The sequence below is a fragment of the Oncorhynchus gorbuscha genome, linkage group LG26 (assembly GCF_021184085.1).
Source record: "Oncorhynchus gorbuscha isolate QuinsamMale2020 ecotype Even-year linkage group LG26, OgorEven_v1.0, whole genome shotgun sequence".
In the NCBI taxonomy this organism is placed as follows: Eukaryota; Metazoa; Chordata; class Actinopteri; order Salmoniformes; family Salmonidae; genus Oncorhynchus; species Oncorhynchus gorbuscha.
The window spans coordinates 30,851,277-30,873,298 of NC_060198.1; the positions used below are offsets into that span (position 1 = coordinate 30,851,277).

Genomic DNA, 22,022 nt, shown 5'->3' on the forward strand with positions numbered 1-22,022 from the left:
GCTGTGTCCTTGTCTCGTCGTGTCTTGTCTCCTTCAGATGCTGCGTGTGAGCAGGTGTCTTAGTCTGCTACGGTCGGTGCCTTCCCGAAGCAACCTGCAGTCAATGGTCGAGTCTCCAGTCTGTCCTCGTTACTACGAGTGGATTTAATTTTTTTCCTGTTTTGTTTTCTTCTTGAGTTTTCCTGGATTATTACTTTTGCCATTTACTGGAATAAAGACTGATTTCGCTAAGTCGCTTTTGGGTCCTCATTCACCTGCATAACAGTTATACCCTCACAATGAGGAAAAAAAAACAATTTTGTAAATAATCCCACAATAAGTAGTAGGCTAATTACATGACAGTCAGAATTATACCAAATAAATTCTACTTGTTTTAGGATATTCAGTTGGACAACTGATGTCAAATCAACTGGCTTTACTGTGCAAAGCAAAACATTCACAGGAGACAAGCTCCCTCTAGTGGGTCACAGTGGAGAACATTATTTCATAATACTGGAGATATGTAAAAGATTTGTATTAAAAAAAGGACCATGTACAATACAACATATTGCTTTACATATTTTTTTTATTACATTTTACATGTTGTTCTTGCATTGGTAAAGCAACATAATGTCTCTTTCAAAGAAATGCGTTCTTTATAAAATAACAAAATGAGTCAAACAAAACATACAAATAAATTAACATAAAAAAAAGGTTTGACGCAGTCTCATGCACTTCCCCAAACTTATTTCATCATCAAATATTTCCCTGGACTCATTTTGAACTACTTCCAGAAGACTACTGTACAGATAACCACTAAGATAGCGTTATTGTAGTATTGTAGAAACGTGGGCTGCTGCCTGGTACTATTCGCTAATCAGTATCTAAAGTCCAGTGTGTCATTCAAGGAGAGAAGAATGAATCAAATTCCATATGACTGATTAATGAAATGGTATTTATACTATCTAATTAGCTACCACTAACTACGTCAGATGTCCTAGACCAGGGTTCTCCAAACCTGTTCCGGAAGATCTACCATCCTGTAGGTTTTCCCTCCAACCCTCATCTAGCACACCTGATTCTAATAATCAGCTGATTGATAAGCAGAATCGGGTTACAACTGGGGTTGAATGCAGAAACCTACACGAGGTTAGCTCTCCAGGAACAGGGTTGGAGAGCCCTGCCCTAGACACATATATACTCTAGTAGTCTATGCCACAACAGGTGTTTTTATGGCAACTACGAGACCTAAAGTGTTCTTTACATTTTTTTTTTTAAACACTCCCGTTGTTTAATAATGACATTCATCCATTAACTGACATGCCTTTCATACCTAAATCTAACAGCTCATAGAACAGTGAAATGAGAGCAGAGTGCACAGGCAACACATGAGATGACTGAGCGTCAGTCTGTAGTGTTAATAATGAAGTGCTGGTGAACAAGAGGGCAAGAAGAAGACTGATAACCTGCTCTTTAAAAAGAGAGCACCCTTTGAACACATACTCCAGCATTGGAAAACAACAGACAATGAAAATGAATGTAAAAAATAAATTTTTAAAAAGGTAGAGACAATCCCTTAAAACAATCACAAGACTAAATCAATTTAGTGTAAACTTAAGTTAGAAAACAAGACAAATACAAAATGTTCAGCATCTTAAAGAGTTTGGGTCACATCCGTTTCACAATGTGGTAACATTCTCGCATGTAAAAAAAAAAGAAGTGTAATGAAAACCCTAAAACATAAGTGTGCAATTAAAGCAATGGAAGTCACTAACCATGTTCTCCATTGCTGACATTTGGAAGATAGGATATATTGTACATTTACTCTCTGGTTCACATAGCAACAATCTATTGCATAGTTAAGGACATGCATGCGTTAGAGTTATCATGCAATACTGCTTTCCACAGTGTTGAAATGGTGTTTTCCATCGATTGACAACACAGTGGCACAACCATATACTTAAAAGCCAAAAAGGATAATATTGTTGCAGGCATCGGATTTCACTAATAAAATATATATTCAAAGATGGGCCATAAAATAACAAAGCTTTTCATCACCTAAACGTTGAGAATTTCTTTAAATGGACATTTTGTGAAAGATGTGTATGTATTCGTAACATGGCAACAGGGTAACCGAACTGGTTCGGAACCCGGGTCACCAGTGAGACTCAAGCTCATGATAAACTAGAGCTTAGGCCAAAACATTAAATCTGGAAGGTCAACACAAGCCTTCAGAAGGGTAAAATACAAAGCAGGATCATGGAGTTATTAGCCAGCTAACTCGCATAAATATTCTGATTTCTTTCTACAAAATAAAAAGTTACCCATTTCAAATGTCTGCTCCAATTTATTTAATTAACCATAAAATCAATAGTTATTTCTGGTTGCTTGTCAAAGTTAGCTGGCTAACTCATTGATTCTGCTTTGTGGTATACCCCCTCAGGTCAAGGCAAAGTAATTCAGTGAACTAGAGCTGCTATTCGTTCAAAAGCCCACCATTTCAACAGTGTTTGTAGCAGCAGCTCACTTAATGACAGCGTAGCCATGGGCAACAATAACAAGTGACAGGTTGTCAGACTGTGTGAATCCCTAAACAATCATTAATGTTAATAGTTCATATGTAACAGTGGGGGTTTTCACTTTCAGGCAAACTTTTGCTATAGGCAGCAAAATGTCTCCAATTGGGTTTAATATTAAACTTGGTGCAGTAGGTTAGAGACAGCAAATCTCAAGACCCTGGAGAAACTTGGTCTCTTACATTGTCTGCAAGCGAAGTATGAAATATTACAAAATATGCCATTTCAGTAGAAGGGTATCTGAAGATTTCAATATGTTACAACCAGACCAGCAAGAAGGTTTACCCTGGTATTTCGAATCATAATTAAAGTTATCTGTAGCTCAGTTGGTAGAGCATGGCGCTTGTAACGCCAGGGTAGTGGGTACGATCCCCGGGACCACCCATATGTAGAATGTATGCACACATGACTGTAAGTCGCTTTGGATAAAAGCGTCTGCTAAATGGCATATATTATCATATAAGGTAAGACTGATGAACAGTCTTGAGGATGATTGCATGAACAGTTGAGAACTATTGCACTGAAAGGCTTGGGCACGGTAGATTACCAAATGGGTTACAGCAAGACACAGGGAGAGTTCAGTAACAGGTCAAAGCTACAGCTACAAAATCTTTGCAGATATGGGGATGGCACCAGATCTGACTGAAATGACTCGTCAAACTATCATTGAACCAAGGAGAACATCCCCATGCAGGGCCTGACAGTAGTACAGTTACTTAGATACGCTTCAAGTAAACAGCAAAGAATAGTAAAACGGTTCAGTGCAGTGTGCATTATTTAGATTGAATTGACTTCATCTGAAGACCGGACAAAGGCAAATAATCACAAATGTTCAACTTAAATGAGCGGTTATGGATTTTATCAGTACTATACAGCAGCCTCTGTTTGCTATTCCATACATCCTCTCATGAGGTACCACAGGTTGAGGTGCTGCCGGGACTGGTAACACCTAGATCAGGGGTAGGCACCTAGATTCAGCCGCGGATGGTTGGGGGGGGGAGACATTTGAATCATTTGTACACTGCAAATTGACCACAACTAAGGCCAAAAAACCCTGATTGTATTTGAGAACAATCATTTCATATCTTGACTACATTGAGACACGATCACATCTCCTTTTTTTTTATCCAAGAAAATACTTGGGAACAGATTTCCTAAACTAAACACCTTTTTTTAAACCAAAAACTTAATTCCCAAAATACATACATATATTTGTTTATACTACAAACTTTGGGTAGTCCCACAACACCCCCCCAAACAAAATCACTTCCTGGGTGGTTTCGCACCACAGGACGCCTGTTGCTGACCCCTGACATAGATCGTTTTTTTATATTTCAGAACCTCAGCATTTTAAATATTTCAAAACAGTGCCAGTATTGCCCTTTGAACAGCACCAGGTGTAGAAAAGGAGTAACATTTTAGACTACTCCACAAACTATCTTAAGACTAGTGTACCCTTAAGAGCCTTAAATGTCAAGTCCCAGACCCGTTACTCTAGTTTCACGTGACCTTTTTAAACCATGTAAAAGTATTACATAAAAATTGACAGTAATAGATGTTTTGTTTACTAAGTTACTGTATAGCGTTGTTCTGGAGAAAAATATTCCATACTGTATTTACAAAGTGCTATCTTAAAACATTCCTATTGAGTTGTGTACAGTAGTATACTAATACCATACTTTGCCAAAGGCAATGATTTGGTTCCATGACAGGAAAGGCGCTTTTGATAATTTACATCTTGCTTATGAAAAGAAAAATACAAGTACATATATATATATTATATACTCTTTCAATCTATATATATTCATATCTTAGGCACATGGAGAAAATAATTGCTGCATACATAAAACAATGAGACTGCTATCGATATATGATGTCATTGAGGCTTCTGTGTTGGGCGTGCAGAAGATTGCATGGCAGAAAGCTTTCTGGAGGACGCCTGCTTCTCAAGAGGCTTTTTCCCATTGGGGGGAGAATTAAGACTGGATTCAGAAGTGGAAGACTTGGATTTGCCTATAATAGGTAACAGAGAGCGTCTGACTGGGGTGGAGGGCTTGGAGGACTCCTTTACCTCAGTGACAACCTCGTTCACATGATGCTCTGAGGCATTGGCCGACCCATCCTCCTCCTGAACGCTCAGCCTGGCTGTCCTCTCAGAGGCCTTCTTGGCCAGGATGCTGGTCTTGCCCAGATCGGCCGACCGGCGGGACTCTCTCTGGCGCAGGGCGTTCTTGAAGAACGACAAGCCCTTGTCCTCTGACTTGTTGCTGTGCCTAGGGTCCCTGCAGGAGACGCTGGGGGAGCGCAGGCTGGTGACAGAGGAGCTGCTGATGGAACTTCGCAAAAGCCTCTCTGGACGGACCCCCTCTGCAGCAGTCTTGGTGGGGGTCCTGGCTGCAGCGTTGCTGCCCCAGCGTGGTCTATCAACCAGAGGGCTTACCAACCCTGAGTCCCGACTGCAGCTCCTCTCCAGCAGCTTCTTCCGACCAGCGGTGGTCTTCTCAAGGCCAGAGGCACTCTTCTTTACAGTGGGGGAGGGGGAAGCAGAGGACTGCGGCGTGGAGATGCGCTGCTTGCTCTGGGGCGTTCCAGCTGCCGAGTCAGAACCCTTGGAAGACAAAAACTCTTTCTTTTTGGACGGGGTCCTGGTGGGCGTAGCGATGCTGCTTCTGGTGGTCTTGTCTTTAGAGTTGGTCACCTTGGGGCCCTTCACCACAGTGCTGGAAGACATTTGGGATGTAGAGGATTTGGGGGTGGAGAACGAACACTGGCGCTTCTTGGAGTTTTTCTCTGGCTCAGACTTGGTGGAACTCTTTTTGGACCCGGCGCTCTCTAACTTCGGGGCAGATCCGGAGGTGCTGCTCTTGCGTTTCTGCTCTTTCGACAGGGGGGCTTGTGCATTTTGGTCCAGGGCTGTTATTTGGTTGTTGTTGTCCGTCGGGTCACTCTTGGAGCTCTTCCTATCGGCCGGCGTGGGGGCCCTGCAGTAGACTTCGTCTAGGATCCTCCTGCCATGGTCCTGGTCGGTGCTGTTCCCCTCCATGGCCAAGGGGGCCCTGCCACCAGGGTAGCGCTCGTGCCGGCTGTAGCTACCGAAGCAAGATGTGGATACCTTGTCATCACAGGCCTCTCCCCTCTCTCCTATCCTCTCCAAGGGGGGAGAGGAGCGTGAGTCCAGGGAGAAGCGTGAGGGAGAGTTAGACCTCATATGGAGCTTGGCAGAGAGGGACCAGGAGGGCTTCATGCTGTTCTCACTGAAGGCCAGAGGACTGGCAATGGATGATCTGGAAGACAAGCTCTGACGCTGGATGCTCCGAACAAAGGGACGGGTCGAAAATCCACCTAAATAGATAGAAATAAATGAGTTTACACTAATGCACTACTCAATGAAAGGATAATTTAATGCCCCTTTTTCTCAACTGGGCATAGTAACAGCTCCTGTAAGGTTAGAAATAATTAGCTAAAAGAGGGGGAGAGGAGGGCAAAAGAGCTGAAGATGGAGAAAGACAGAAACCTAGTTTATCTCACCGTCATCTTCGCTGCGGTCCCCTGTGGTGAACTCCACCGACTCGCCCAGGGAGGCTAGAGAGGTGCGTCTGGAGGAGGCCCCGGAAGCCAGGCTGGCCGGCCTGCTGCCTTGAAGACGGTTCACCCAGTGGTCACACAGAGATGAGCTGGTGGAGCCTGGCACAGATAGACACGACAATCAACCCCTCAGGTCTCTCAAAGATAACCAAGATGTTGATGCTACTGTCCAACTAAGAGTGTTAAGTGACAGTTTTAATGTCACTTAATGGCATTTATCCTGTAGCACCACGTAATACACAATCTTAACGAAACATTAGTGTCAGGAAAATCCCACACTCCAAGAAGTCACCACTGACCTGCTACGGAGCTGTTGGCGGACCAGGAGGGGATCGTGTTCCTCCTCTGGTAGAACAAGATGTAGGCCGTCTGCTGACACACATCATCATCAGCGACGGGCTGAACCTCACTGTCGTCAAAGCAGTACCACTGGCCGTCAACAGAGTTCTTACAGTAAGCTGGGGGTTAGAAGAACAAGAGATTTAGAGTGATGGTGAAGAAACTGTCAGAATGTAGTGTTATTTTCCTTATCCATCTACCTCCAGTCAGTGACTACTACCACCTTATTGCTAAACCACCGGTCTTACCTGTGTAGTGGCCTCCATGCATGTTTCCGTGGTGATTGCAGACGGCGTACAGGTCGTACAGGTAGTCGTCAGGGTTACGCCCAAGGCCGTAGGGTCGTCTCCATGGTGACCAGTGAGAGGGCAGGCTCCAGCTGCTCTGGGACCTCTTCACCATGTGAGGAGCCATGTCCATGCCGAGCAGAGGGAACCGCACCATGTTCTGCATCTTCACCCTCCTGTCAGCCTCCTACAGGACACAGCAGTAAACACAGTACCCAGTCAACTGAACTGGCGCTACAACTGCCTCTTCGACAGGCAGGAGATTGGTCACCGGGTAAGACTGAGTGGCAGTGACTGAACATGGACAAGACAGAACAAGCAACACTGACTGAAGTCAAACGAAGAATAGGAACCAGTCGGGCCGTCCAAAGCATGATAAACTACCGTTACTAAAACAAAACAGGAATTATTGGACACAATTTTCAGTGGGGGAATTGGAGGGGGTGCTGAATGTTGTGTTGCTGCTGCAGTACCTGTCTGAACCTCTTGAGGTGCAGTATGAGCACATCAGGCAGGGTCCACAGGCTGAGCTTGATGTGGCCTTGCTGCAGCTGCTTGCAGTGGGGGCAGCGCCAGGCATCATCTGGGGCCAGCTGGAACAGAGACAGCCCACCCATGCGCGCACACACACACACACACACAGAGCCATCAAGGAAAATCTCTCCACCGCAGTGCTTTTAAATCAGTCTCACTCACAGAGGGAATTCCGGACTACTGTACTCCATGTTTTCACAGCACCCTCATTTCTGTGACCAGTGCCAGTTCTTAAACTGACCACCTCCAGCCTCTGCTAACCACAGTGTATATTCAGTCTATCTGGTGTCCTTCCAGACAGAGAGAAGCCATTATAAAAATGCTGTATTTCAAACCTAGAATTAGGGGCAGAATATCCAGCACACTCAGCATTTCAACCAAATTAAAGGCTATTGGATGTTCAGCTGTGGAATAATAAACAAACCCTCTGGTAAGAAGAGAATATTCCTTTTTCCTGGTCTCTTTTCTTGTTTAAATACATACAACAGCATCGACAGACATTGTGTGTGTGGCCTTGTGATACCAACACAATGTGCGTGTGTGACCTTGTGGTACCAACACAATGGGTGCACTCCAGTGTTACCTGCTCCTCTTTGGTGTAGAGCTGGAGGCACTGAGCGAGGGTGCAGGCCTGGGGCTGATGGTGTTGCTCTCTGTGCAGATACACACTCTCAGCATCAGGGATGTACTCTTCCTCATTGAGCCCAAACAGACTTCATGGAAGGGGAGGGGAATCACAGTCAGCCAATCAATCACTCAACACACTGCCTCCTATCCTAATAAACAATACTAAATCTGGCACTTCCCAATAAGTGGGTATTGCTTAGGTAGTCTAATACTTAAGGATTTCATTCCTTTATGTTATCCTGTCTCCAAATGTCTAAAGGCACCAGCATGCTTCCCAGCCGAAACAGTTCCTAAGAGTTTGTGCATACATTATGTAAGGCATTATGTGACATTTCTGTTCATTTTGGAGTTCGGTAAGGGTTTTTTCGGCTGTTCGGGCACATTAGCCGAACTGAGCCGAAGGTCGGTAGGCAAACTGAGCCGAAGTCGGTAGGCGAAGTCTACACCCCTTCGTGGGTGATTGGTCAACAGTAATGATTCTTCAATAGAGCCTTTGTCATTCAACGAGAAACGGCTTGCTTTCATGCACATTTTTTATTCAAAAATGAATACTGCACCAGACATCTAAGTTAAATGTAAAATTGTACGACTATGCAAAAAACGCCAAAATTAATGACAGATTTCTTGAGTTATCTTCGATTCATTCTGACTATTATGTGTAAGTTTATACTAGCTACGGCATCTCAAAATGGACAAACAGTACTATTGGCGTTTTCTTTTCATATTTATCAAGAAGGTATTTTAAGAAAGTATGCAAGCACACTCGTTCGGTTTGCCAAGCCGGTTTCGGTAAGGCGCCCGCCGAACTGAGCATGCAGACTTTTGCCTTAAAGCAAAAACAAACACCGTCAAACAATCTATTTTATTGAATATTTGGTGGCTTTAAGGGATGTGCATTTGAGATTATTTCACTATTCGAATATCCGGATAGTCAAAATACATACGTTTTAAAGAAAAATGTGGACCTGGGAGGGCATAGACCCACCCACTTCGGAGCCAGGCCAAGTTTCCAATCAGAATGAGATTGTCCCCGACAAAAGGGCTTTATTAGAGACAAATACTCCTTAGTTTCATCAGCTGTCCAGGTGGCTGGTCTCAGACGATCCAGCAGGTGAAAAAGACGTATGTTGAGGTCCCGGGCTGGCATGGTTACACGTGGTCTGTGGTTGTGAGGCCAGTTGGACGTACTGCCAAATTCTCTAAAACAACAATGGATGCGGCTTATAGCGGAGAAATTAACATTCAACTCTCTAGCAATAGCTCTGGGGGACATTCTTGCAGTCAGTATGCCAGTTGCACACTCCTTCAAAATGAGATATCTGTGGTGTTGTCTTGTGACAAAACTGCAAAGTTTAGAGTGGTCTTTTATTTTCCCCAGCACAAGGTACACCTGTGTAATGATCACACTGTGCACAACATTGAGAAATAAGCTTTTTGTTTATATAAAACATTTCTGGGATCTTTCATTTGAGCTCATTAAACATGGGACCAACAATTTACATGTTGCGTTTATATTTTTGTCCAGTATAGATTTTTTCCAAAAGTTATGAGGTCCAAAATGTACCGCTTAGTAGGAATGGCCCAGCTAATTTAGTTAGCCAGCTAGCGAGGCTAATTAAGGCAGCAGTGCCCCCCAAGTCATTGTCTACAACAACTCCATTCAAATTAAACAACAGCCTACCTGTTGGTTGATCATTGTAGCCTACTTAATTTCCTTAAATTGTCATTCCATTTTGCATTGATTAGAAATCTTGAACTTCACTTGGTACACATGGAGCCTTTGATGGTAGTGCGGCTTTGATTGACCGACAATAACAAGCTACACTCGTGAAAAGTGTGAAGGCTACCGGTACGCCTTCAAAAAAAATAAAATGGGAGCGCACTCATAAAAACTGTTGTTTTATTAAAATGTCTAATGTCATGGTCTGTCCTTGTATGTCGCAATGTCACATAGCCTTTTCATTAAAATAGGCCTAGCCTATCCATCTGTCTAAAATTGTAATTATTTTAAATGAATACCCTCGCAAGTAATCTAATACTAACGACCATTTGGATATTCTAATAATCGTCCCCATCCCTAGTGGCTTTATAGGGATCATTTATGGGCCTGTATTTCCCTGCAGGATAAATCTCACCACAAACGCCCAGAAACAAGGCGTTTATCAAAGAGATGCAGAGCACCAGCAATATTGTTGTGCAGCGTTCACTCACTAATCCTTGGTCTCTTTGTCCCACTCCACCACTATCTTGACGTGCGGCGGTCCCCCCTGGCCACAGGACTTGTATGCTCTGCCAAGGAAATATTATGTTGAGGAGAAACGAGAATAAGCCAGCTTCACAACTTAAAACACATATCAACCAACAAGCTGTATTCCTCTTATCTTCAAAACACTACAAATCTAAGTGAATTGGATGTACATTACCCGTGGGGCTGTCTTTTTGCCTGCTGTACACATATCTATCCAGCTTTTTAGTGTGTGTACTGTGTGACAAACTCCCATTCTAGTCAACAAGCTTCCATTCTATTCAATTGAATGAGCAACTGGGATAAACTATAAACCAAACCTGCTGAGCAAGCAATGTGTGAAGAAACAGATACCAAAACATGTAAAGGCACGCCATTTAACTGTTCTGGTGACATCAGAGCATCTGGTCTGGCATTCAAGTGTGGTTTGAGGATTACAAGGAGGCAGTAAACTATAAACAAAATTGTGAATTGGTGAGAGGAGGTTGTGTTCAGTAGGAAGAAAACATTTTGAAAAAGGGGAGATACTACCTGGACACAAATTATATTTTTCTGGTGAAAAACATTTTGCTGTGTGCCCTACTGAACATGACCCTGGTTGAGAGCTACAGTTGAATGATATTATAAAATATACCATTTAGCAGACACTTTTATCCAAATCGACTTACCGTCAAGCGTGCATACATTTTTTTTTTTTACATACAGATGTACTTTCTCAATTTGATCACTCTGTTGTCGCAGAGAATTTTCATGCACAATGCAAATTGCAAACTTATTGCATTTGAGGTTTAATGAAAAATGTATCAACCCCTACAAAAATGTCCATGAATTAAGATCCACATAATATAGAAACTGGTCAAATGAAGATATCACATCTATATTGGTGGTCCTGGGAATCGAACACACTATCCTGGAGTTGCAAGTGCCATGTCCTGGTGTTGCAAGTGCTACCAACTGAGCTACAGAGGACCAGGAATAACGAGGAGACTGACCTTTCCACTGTTGGGTGACAGAGAGGCTGCTCCTCTTGGGGCAGGAGGTACGTGATGCCAACCACACCAACCACTCGTAGGCTGAAGGGCCCCACCTGCAGATAATACCAGGACTTTAGTTACTCACAATCCCTATTCCCACCACCTGACTGCTACGTATAGACATGTTGCCATGGCCGTGCTTTTCAAACCAGACCAACAGCATTCTATCCAATGAGGCAACTTAAACGTCTAACAAGCCCTTACATGAGAATCAACTGTTTATTTCTTTAGAGTCTAAGACATTGGCGGATAGGGGATGTTAAACTGATATGGAATTGTTTTAAGATGGTCATACTTGATTTTGAATTTTAGGACACTTTTAGGTACAAAAAATGATCTAAAAAATGTCTTTACTACTAAGGCCCATTATCAGCAACCATCACTCCTGTGTTCCAATGGCACGTCGTTAGCTAATCGAAGTTTCTCATTTTAATAGGCTAATTAATCATTAGAAAACCTTGTTACAATTATGTTAGCACAGCTGAAAACTGATTATAGAAGCAATAAAACTGGCCTTCTCTAGACTAGTTGAGTATCTGGAGCATCAGCATTTGTGGCCAGAAACAAAGAACTTTCTTCTGAAACTCATCAGTCTATTCTTGTTCTGACAAATGAAGGCTCTTCCATGCGAGAAATTGCCAGGAAACTGAAGATCTCGTACAACGCTGTGTACTACTCCCTTCACTGAACAGCGCAAACTGGCTCTAACCGGAATAGAAAGAGGAGTGGGAGGCCCCGGTGCACAACTGTGCAAGAGGAAAAATACATTAGTGTCTAGTTTGAGAAAAAGACGCCTCACAAGCCCTCAACTGGGAGCTTCATTAAATAGTATCCGCAAAACACCAGTCTCAACGTCAACAGTGAAGAGGGATGCTAGCCTTCTAGGCAGAGTTGCAAAGAAAAAAACATTTCAGACTGGCCAATTGAAAGAAAAGATTAAAGATGGGCAAAACACAGACACTGGGCAGAAGAAGATTGGAAAAAAGTGTTACGGAAAGACAAATCTAAGTTTGAGGTGTTCGGATCACAAAGAACATTAGTGAGACACAGAGAAAAATGAAAAGATGCTGGAAGAGTGCTTGATGTCATCTGTCAAGCATGGTGGAGGCAATGTGATGGTTTGGGTGTGATTTGGTGGTGGTAAAGTGGGATATTTGTACAGGGTAAAAGGGATCTTGTCGAAGGCTATCACTCCATTTTGCAACGCCATGGCATACCTTGAGGACGGCGCTTAATTGGAGCCAATTTCCTCCTATAACAGGACAATGACCCAAAGCCCAGCTCCAAACTATGCAAGAACTATTTAGGGAAGAAGCAGTCAGCTGGTATTCGGTCTATAATGGAGTGGCCAGCAGTCACCGGATCTCAACCCTATTGAGCTGTTGTGGGAGCAGCTTGACCGTATGGTACGTAAGAAGTGCCCATCAAGCCAATCCAACTTGTGGGAGGTGCTTCAGGAAGCATGGGGTGAAATCTCTTCAGATTACCTCAACAAATTGACAACTTGAATGCCAAAGGTCTGCAAGACTGTAATTGCTGCAAATTGAGGATTCTTTGACGAAAACAAAGGACAGAATTATTATTTCAAATAAAAATCATTATTTATAACATGTCAACGTCTTGACTATATTTCCTATTCATTTTGCAACTAATTTAATGTATGTTTTCATGGAAAACAAGGAAAAGTGACCCAAACTTTTGAACAGTTAGTGTATATATTTTTTTACACATATTTAACCCCTTTTTTGGGTAGCACAAAACTACCTTCATACTTCCATTAGTTTTTTAAAACCGGTACCGGTTATCTTCAGATGAGTCCTGAGACACTTGTGGGGGGTCATAGATCAAAATTGAGATTGAGAGAGTCTTACCTTTGCATAGAGTGGTCATAATAGTTTCTAGGACAAACTGTTCAGATGCTTCAGACGTTTTCGTGAGAAGTACGATTTTTTTCGACGTATCATGGTCTGAGAGGCATCCAATGCAAAAAAAAAACATCTCTAGCTTAAACTGAGAATTTGATTGGGAATTTTTGTTATGTAATTTATCGAATCTAGGGGGTTAAATGCAGTAAACCAGAGTGCCTACAAAGTGAAAGCCTGCACAGTTTTTAATTCAGACTTTAGCCATTTCATTTAAAAAAAACTTTTTTTTTAACCTGCATTCTGTGGGGTTGTTTCCATTCCATATCCTCCACCCACCTGAATGTAAACTCCTGGCCTGAGCAGGTGATGCATCTTCTCCAGGATCTCCTTCTGCAGGATATCCCAGGTCACAGTGCGATCCATGTACAGTACAAATGGAAGACCAAACCTGGAACAGAGGGCATGATATTCTCCTGTTAAGGTATACTTGGGAGTCTGGGGGCAGTATTGAGTAGCTTGGATGAGTAAGAGGCACAGAGTAAACTGCCTGCAACTCAGTCCCAGAAGCTAAGATATGCATATTATTAGTATATTTGGATAGAAAACACTGAAGTTTCTAAAACTGTTTGAATGATGTTTGTGAGTATAACAGAACTCATATAGCAGGCAAAAACCTGAGAAAAAAATCTAACCAAGAAGTGGGAATTTTAAGGTTTGTAGTTTTTCAACTCATTGCCTATCGAATATACAGTGTCTATGGGGTCATATTGCACTTCCTAAGGCTTCCACTAGATGTCAACAGTCTTTAGAACCTTGTTTGAAGTGTCTACTGTGGAGGAGGGGGGAATGGGAGCTGAATGAGTCAGAGGTCTGCCAGAGTGGCATGAGCTGGTCACGCGCGTTCACGTGAGAGTTAGCTTGCGTTCCAATACATTTCTGAAGACAAAGGAATTCTCCGGTTGGAACATTGAAGATTTATGTTAAAAACATCCTGAAGATTGATTCTATACATCGTTAGACATGTTTCTACGGACTGTAACGGAACTTTTGGACTTTATCTGCTCTCGCCTCATGAATTTGGATTACTGGGCTAAACATGCGAACAAAAAGGAGGTATTTGGACATAAATGGACTTCATCGAACAAATCAAACATTTATTGTGGAACTGGGATTCCTGGGAGTGTATTCTGATGAAGATAATTATAATGCTATTTCTGAATTATGTTGACTTCACAACATGGCGGATATCTGTATTGCTTGTTTTGTTGTCTGAGCGCTGTACTCAGATTATTGCATGGTGTGCTTTTTCGGTAAAGCTTTTTTGAAATCTGACACAGCGGTTGCATTAACCTGTTACTCCTAACCCCTACTTTTTCGAACATTCTGTTAAAAATCGCGCAACATTTCAGCGCCCTGCTGCTCATGCCAGGAATATAGTATATGCATATGATTAGTATGAGTGGATAGAAAACACTCAGACGTTTATAAAACTGGTTAAATCACGGCTGTGACTATAACAGAACGTGCGTTTCATCGAAAAGTGCAGGAAAATCTGATCACTGAAAATGGAAAAATATATCCATTCGCGACTTGAACCCATTGATAAAGGTGAACCACATTTAATGGGGCTGAGGTTGCAATACCTACAGCTTCTACACATTGTCTAGTCTTGTCATTTGCCTACTATTTGTTTCTTGGTCAAACAGAGGCAAGGCAGCGCAGTTCTTCCGGTCTCCGACCAGATATTTTGGTTGAGATTTACCCGGACATTATTTCCAGACGGACAGCTAAAGAATATACTTCGCCTCGTGATCAATTTGATCGCTTACTAATACCTAAAGTTACATTACAAAAGTATTTCGAAGTGTTTTGTGAAAGTTTATCGTCGCCTTTTTTAATTTAAAAAAATGATGTTACGTTATAAGACGCTATTTTTTTCCGTTTATCACACAGTCTTCATAGATCGATATCTAGGCTATATATGGACCGATTTAATCGAAAAAAAGACCCAATAGTGATTATGGGACATCTAGGAGTGCCAACAAAGAAGATGGTCAAAGGTAATGAATGTTTTATATTTTATTTGTGCGGTTTGTGTAGCGACAACTATGCTAATTATTTTGTTTAGGTCCCCTGCGGGTCTTTTGGGGTGTTACATGCCATCAGATAATAGCTTCTCATGCTTTCACCGAAAAGCATTTTAAAAATCTGACTTGTTGCCTGGATTCACAACGAGTGTAGCTTTAATTCAATACCCTGCATGTGTATTTTAATGAACGTTTGAGTTTTAACTAGTACTATTAGCATTTAGCGTAGCGCATTTGCATTTCCAGATGTCTAGATGGGACACCTGCGTGTCAGGTAGGAGCAAGAGGTTAAGGAGAAGTTTATCTAAAGTTCATTGCATAACACTTGTATTTTCATCAACATTTATGATGAGTATTTCTGTAAATTGATGTGGCTCTGCAAAATCACAGGATGTTTTGGAACTACTGAACATAACGCACCAATGTAAACTCAGTTTTTTGGATATAAATATAAACTTTATCGAACAAAACATACATGTATTGTGTAACATGAAGTCCTATGAGTGTCATCTGATGAAACTCATCAAAGGTTAGTAATTAATTTCATCTCAATTTCTGCTTTTTGTGATTCCTCTCTTTGGCTGGAGAAATGGCTGTGCTTTTCTGTGACTAGGTGCAGACCTAACATAATCGTTTGGTGTGCTTTTGTCGTAAAGCATTTTTTTTTTTTTAATCGGACACTGTGGTGGGATTAACAACATGTTTATCTTTAAAGTGGTGTAAAATACTTCTATGTTTGAGGAATTTTAATTCTGAGATTTCTGTTGTTTTGAATAAGGCACCCTTTCACTGGCTGTTGGGCTAAGATCCCGCTAACGGGATCAATATGATGTCTCATGCATAAGAGGTTTAATATAACAAATATCATTTGACCTGCATGGTGTAACGGTTTCAGAGGACAGTGGGCTGTCGTACCCATAGAAATACAATTCCAACATTGCAGTCAATATTATTAATATTACATCTCTATAGTACCTCCTCCCTTGGTGACCGGTGCAGGCTCGGTTACAGATAAGCAGGATCATCTTGTCGACCCCCGTGTTCTTATTGGCTGACGCAGTGGCAGGATTCACAGCTCCTTGCATGAAAGATGGAGTCCTGCTCATCTCACTCCCAAACTTTAAGTTGTTCTGGTTCAGGTTGGCAAGAAGACTCCCTGGATTTCAAATCCCAATTGGTCAGTGATACTCAGTCAATAGTTCAATATACATTATACAAAATGCATGACAAGTACACTACCAAAAAAAACTTTAATTGAGAAATGCACAAAACGTATTGAATAATGTGATATCAACAGTAGATGAATAGTGAAGAGGTACCTCTCTTGGTTCTAATGTTCTCTAGTCTGAAGGTCTCAGGCGTCTCAAAGGCAAAGATGGAGTCGCTCTCCTGAATGATATCGAGATCGTCGTCGTCATCACAGAAGGAGCGGTGGAAACCGTCATAGTACATCTCCGTCAAAACAAACTGAATCAGAGGGATGCGGAGATGGCCAAAACAAGTCAATACGCTGCTGCCATTTAGTCAACACTGAAACCTTTTATTCAGATAAGATGGTGAAACAGATTAGAATTAGGCCATGCCCATTTCAGTGAATGAATTACAGAATATAAATAAACAACATCAATATTCTCTTCAGTGTATAGGCCTACTACCTCTTCTGCAAATACAGAACAATGGTAAATATGGAAGGCTACACACTATGACTGAAAACCTCCTACCTTTCTCCTGGAGTCCTTGCCCTATCCCTCAATCATGACAACTTTTCTTATTCTGACCAGGATGTCACACACACTAGTGTTCTGCTTAATGTAATCCAAAGAACGTTTCAACCACATCAAACCCAAGGCATCAGTTCTGTTGTTCTGGGATACAATGGGCACTGTTTGAGTGATCCCTTCATCCTGATTAGAGGCTATGATGCACTAGCCTAATAGTACTTACAACAAACCTGTAAAGCAGCTATTAGTACTGACATGAGCACACCTGCTGGTACAATCAGTCTAGTACCCAGGGATGAATCATTAAAGGACAAAGTAAGCCTAAGTAGGGTACTCCTTTACTGTTCTTTTCAGATAACAATCCTTAGAAGCTAGGTACCACCAGAAAATAAAGCATTCAAGTTCACTTCTGTATGTATGTAACAGAGCTGAGGCTGCTAGGGATAAGAAAACAGGAAGGAAGCAGCACCTGGTCCTGGGGGATCTTGGTCTCACGTGACACAGCATCTCGGAGTCTGGACACGGTGCTGTTCAGGGGCACGGCCACGCCGATCCTCATACAGTGAGAGTACTTCCCCTGGTAGACCACTGTCACATACAGAGGCCTGGGAAGAGAGGGGAAACATGGGAATGACAGGGAACAAATATTGGCACCATATAAGGAATTACAAAACACCAGATAAAAACCACTGACAATGGCCAGGAAATAACAGAATGGACAAACTCAACTTTTGCCAAATGAAACACAATTAAGTCCAATAATCAACCTCCTAGGAGAGGACACGTTTCCACCTCCTCTAGTAATGCTGCTACAACACTGTCTGGAGACTGCTAATTTATAATTACTCTGTGAGAGCACTGAGCAGGATTTTTCTGGTGACTGTGTGGATCAGTGCTACTCTAAGCTGACACTAAGAACTCAGCCAGCAGGCACAGCAATGCAGCTCTTTCGGGAGTTCAGTTTGAGATACCCCACAGTCTGAAGAACCCTCATTTTTAAGATGGTTGCCCATTTCAGAGTTTTTCTGTCATTTGAACTTCAGTTATGTGGGATCGGTCTTAACATCGGCTATGGCCAGAAACAGTGGCATAACAGGCTTAGCAGAACATTTTTATTCAGATAAATAAACTAGATGCTTCAGACTAGTGAGAACTGATAACCCAAAGTTGAGTAACAGAATTGTGTTTCTGGGAGGAGGACGAAGTAGTAGTGAAGCCAGAGCGGTGAGCCACTGAGCCTTGGTCTGGAGGACCATTATTCTGTCATCAATCAGATGACAGCCAGAGGACTAATGGGACATAATTTGCCACTGCATATCTCCTAATTTCACCTCATTCTTCCCATCTTTAATAATGCATGGACAGCAATGAATGGCTTAAAAAAAGATTCTGCATCGAACAGGCGCTCTCTCCTTGATGTGACAGTATAACACCATTGTAAAAATAGCATCACTGTATCATGAGGACAAAAAAAAGGCCATGCATGTCCCAGGTACCTCCGTCGTTTAGGAGCATTATGAATCGTCAGCTGAGTGAGCATAAAGGTGATTTTGACTGCTAGGCACAAATAATGAAACTCAAAATACTTCAACTATGACAGAGAAGAACTCAACATATTTCTAAAAAGTCATAGGCCTACATCTTTATTTTTAGATTTAAAAGTAAATCCATTTCCCTTTTTTACTTTAGCCATTTAGTGTTTTCTGGGCATGTAGCCCTTAAATTGACTTTAGAAATAGAATAGTCACGTAATTACTGGCTTGGTTTGGTCTGCAGATATATGCCATTTTGGAGACTTTGGCCCCAAACGACATTCCTTCTTATTTACTTTGCTTCCACATCCCTGGGAAATTGAAATGAACCGCAGTCTCAAATAGTCTCAAGATGTACATTTCAACACTTGTCAACAGTCTTGTTCCTCCCATCAGACCCAATGATGGAACAGAGCAGAGGTGTGTACTCACCTTGTGTGAGGTAAGAGGATGGGCAGGGAGATGCAAAGGAAAGGATCAAAGGTGTTGCTCTGTTTTTGGCAATGTGGGCAGGTGAGCGACGACCTGTTGGTAAGAAATGGAACTAATTTGTCTCAAAAGAAGTCATGAGGAATAAACAGAATGGAGAACATAAAACTCCTCAGGGGTAAGCATCAAATAAGACCTACCTGTACTGGGCCTGAAATAGCTCTTGCACAAATGAACCGGTTGAGAGCGGAAGCGAAGGCCCCTCTAGGCCCCCATCATCCTCTTCCACTGGTGGCTAATAGGACAAAACAGAGTGTATGAGCTCCTACTGCATATATGACAATTTAGTATATTGAGGCTGTATTCTATTCACTGGGTCAATGAGCATCCAAAGCCGTCTGAAAGACATCGAAAGGATAAGAGACCAAAATACAAATAAAACTACCTGTGACGCTGCGGCTCCTCTGACTTATCCTCAAGGAACTATGAGCATTTAACAAGGCAGGCTAATCAACAAAGCTCTGTGGGGTCTATTCAGGTCACGTCTCTCACTCTGCATGTCTAAAGTCTTCTTCATGCTTCGGTTCAGGCTGGCGCCTAAGGTGATCCAAATGAATGTGCTCGCATACTCCCTTAAAAAGACCTTTGCTTGAAAAATGAGAAAGTGACAATAGTACCGTTTGTCCATTTAAGACACCGTAGCCAGTATAAACTTCCTCAACATAGTCAGAATTCATCTAAGATAACTCAAGAAATCTGTCATAAATGTTTACGTTTTTGCAGAGAAGATCTAAGTCGCACAATTTTACTTTTCAAGTGAACAAAATTTGAATGAAGGCGATTTGAGATGACAAACTCTACATTGAATAATCCCTACTGTTGACCAATCACCAACAAAGGAGCGTAGACTTCGGCTACACATTTTGGCTTGCCTCGAGATATAACATCAGCACGAACAGCTGAAAAATCCTTGCCTAAGACCAAAACAAACAAAATGTCACCATAATATATGCACAAACTGTTCCAAACTGTTTCAGATGGGAAACAATCCAGGAAGGGGACACAGAACACCATCACTTCCTGTTCATTCTCCCACAGGAGATGAATCCGTCAGCACACCGTAAAGTAGGGAAGTGAGCTCTCTCTCCTAATTTGTTTGTCCCAGTGCTCTGGAAGATTGATGCCTGATAAGGGGCTCTGTGTTCAGAAATGGGTTAGGTCGGTAAATCTGCCCTGCAGGATACCAGGCCCTTGCCACTCAAATGTTATTCCGTTTGGAATGTCTGAATGAGTCTTCAAAGGACATCAGAATTAGCCAGCCACCTCGTCCACTCAGACTGCTGACTCACCTCAGGTACAGCTCCATTCACTGCTAGCTCGAGGTCACATCACTGTCTCGTTGTGCTAACCTGGCCACTACCACCGTTCCTGAAGTTGCATTAGTAGGCCCTAACTCTATGATGCGCAAACAAAAGTTTACCTTAATGGAAGGCCTGTTGTTGGGATGGTTGTTGAGGTCTTCATGTACCCTGTCCAGAAGCCAGAGCAGAAACTCCTGAGCGTCATGCTGAGCATTGCCTTTATACTGCAAAGCGCTCTTTGAGACGGCATTCTGCAACAAACAGCAACACTGCTTGAAAATTCTGGTCATCGCCTAGTCTCAGAAGTATGAATGTATTTGACCATTTCAAAGACGTGTAGTATAGGGCCAAATGCAGTTCTGTGAGAGAAGCAGTCCTGCTTTATGATACATTGTACCAACTTACTTTGAACTCCCTGCTGTGCTGTGGGGTGTATTCAAATGTCCACAGGGCCCGGACCAGTCCAGACAACTGCTCTGTCACCTCGCCTCTGTCATGAGGGCCCTTCCTCCCCAAATGCACACCGTTTGTCTTTGGTTTCTCCTTCTCCTCATCCGTTTCCTCGACTCCCCTGTATTGTTCCAGTGCCAAATACTCAGCAAAGAGTTCAGTGTTACTCAGGCACTGAAGGATGGCATTCATGAAACAAGTGTTACCATGGTTTTTGAGACCAGACACTCCAGGGACCTTCTCTCCGAGGAAACGGTCACTATCATCCAAAGCTGGTGAATCTTTGCCTCCCGTTTTGAATAATGTGAAACCCCCGTCGTCTTTGTCACCTTCAATAGCATGCCCGTCTGATCCAAAATGGGACAAGGTTGACAGGGTCCTGAGGACTCTGCCCATAAAACTACCCACGGAGCGCACAGAGCTTCGTCTGAAGAGTTTCTTGCTGAAGCTACCAGATTTCTTCTCTTTAGTCATGGCTTTACTAGACATGATTGCCTGATTTGTTGGGCACCCCCTCATGCAATAAATTTCTAAATACAATCTTTCCTGTGAGGAATGAGCTGAGCTATCAAGCAAACTAACTTTCAGCTGTCTCGTGCTACATCTTAATTGGGAAGTCAAGTTACATCTCAACCCATCAACTAGCTAGATGGCTAACAGTAGCTTGCTGGGATATATTTCCCATACTAGGGGTAACGTTATAGTATTGACTACCATTAAATATGAGTCAACACATTTTCAAAGACAAGCGTTATGTTGACCTAATTGGATAGCTAACCTTAGCGTGTCAGCTAACACAAGAACAGCAACTATCCATAGCTAGCTAGTTAGCTAAATTGGTTAGCTAGCTTGCAAACTATCCATTAATCCATCTTAAGTAATTCAATTTAGTAAAATACACCAATCACAATAAACTGTCGGAATGCATTTGTATATGCTAAACAAGTCAGTGTAGTCGCTGACGTTCATGCAAATCGTTTCTTGTAGCTATCTGATTGTTTTTATAGTTAGCATTTGAACATTAGCTGCTAGCCACTGCATAAGAGTCCCTTGCGCAGAAGTGTCTTTCCATCCCATCCGAAAATAAAAATGTAGTTACCAAGCAGAGACGTTTAATTCCGTGTCCTTGGTTAATTTGAGTGGGATTGTAAAATGTCCTATGCTTTCCAAGCTGAAATGTTCTCCGAAATCCAATGTTCCATTGCAACAGAGTCAGTTCTTCACACTTTCAGCTACAAAAATAGGGACACTGCAGGACAGCAGAGAAACAGCTGACGTAACAGAGTCAACGCCAAAATACATATGGGGGAGAGAGGGGTTCCACTGTGCCTTTTTTTTCTTCTTCCATAAATCAAACGTTTTGTATCTCAA

At 42.3% G+C, this 22,022-nt stretch overlaps 1 protein-coding gene across 1 annotated transcript; it reads right to left on the bottom strand.

Annotated features, from left to right (window-relative positions):
- Positions 1-555: 555 nt before the first annotated feature.
- On the bottom strand, positions 556-21,995 carry LOC124015667 (ubiquitin carboxyl-terminal hydrolase 31-like). Its single transcript, XM_046331049.1, has 16 exons — positions 20,607-21,995; positions 20,321-20,452; positions 19,041-19,135; positions 18,844-18,936; positions 17,349-17,484; positions 16,478-16,625; positions 16,134-16,314; positions 13,408-13,519; positions 11,165-11,259; positions 10,139-10,216; positions 7,884-8,013; positions 7,240-7,359; positions 6,728-6,953; positions 6,440-6,598; positions 6,084-6,239; positions 556-5,897 (listed from the first exon to the last, which is right to left on the bottom strand). Exons 1-16 carry the CDS (start codon positions 21,168-21,170, stop codon positions 4,432-4,434), a joined length of 3,891 nt encoding a protein of 1,296 aa, XP_046187005.1. The 5' UTR covers positions 21,171-21,995; the 3' UTR covers positions 556-4,431.
- Positions 21,996-22,022: the final 27 nt, after the last annotated feature.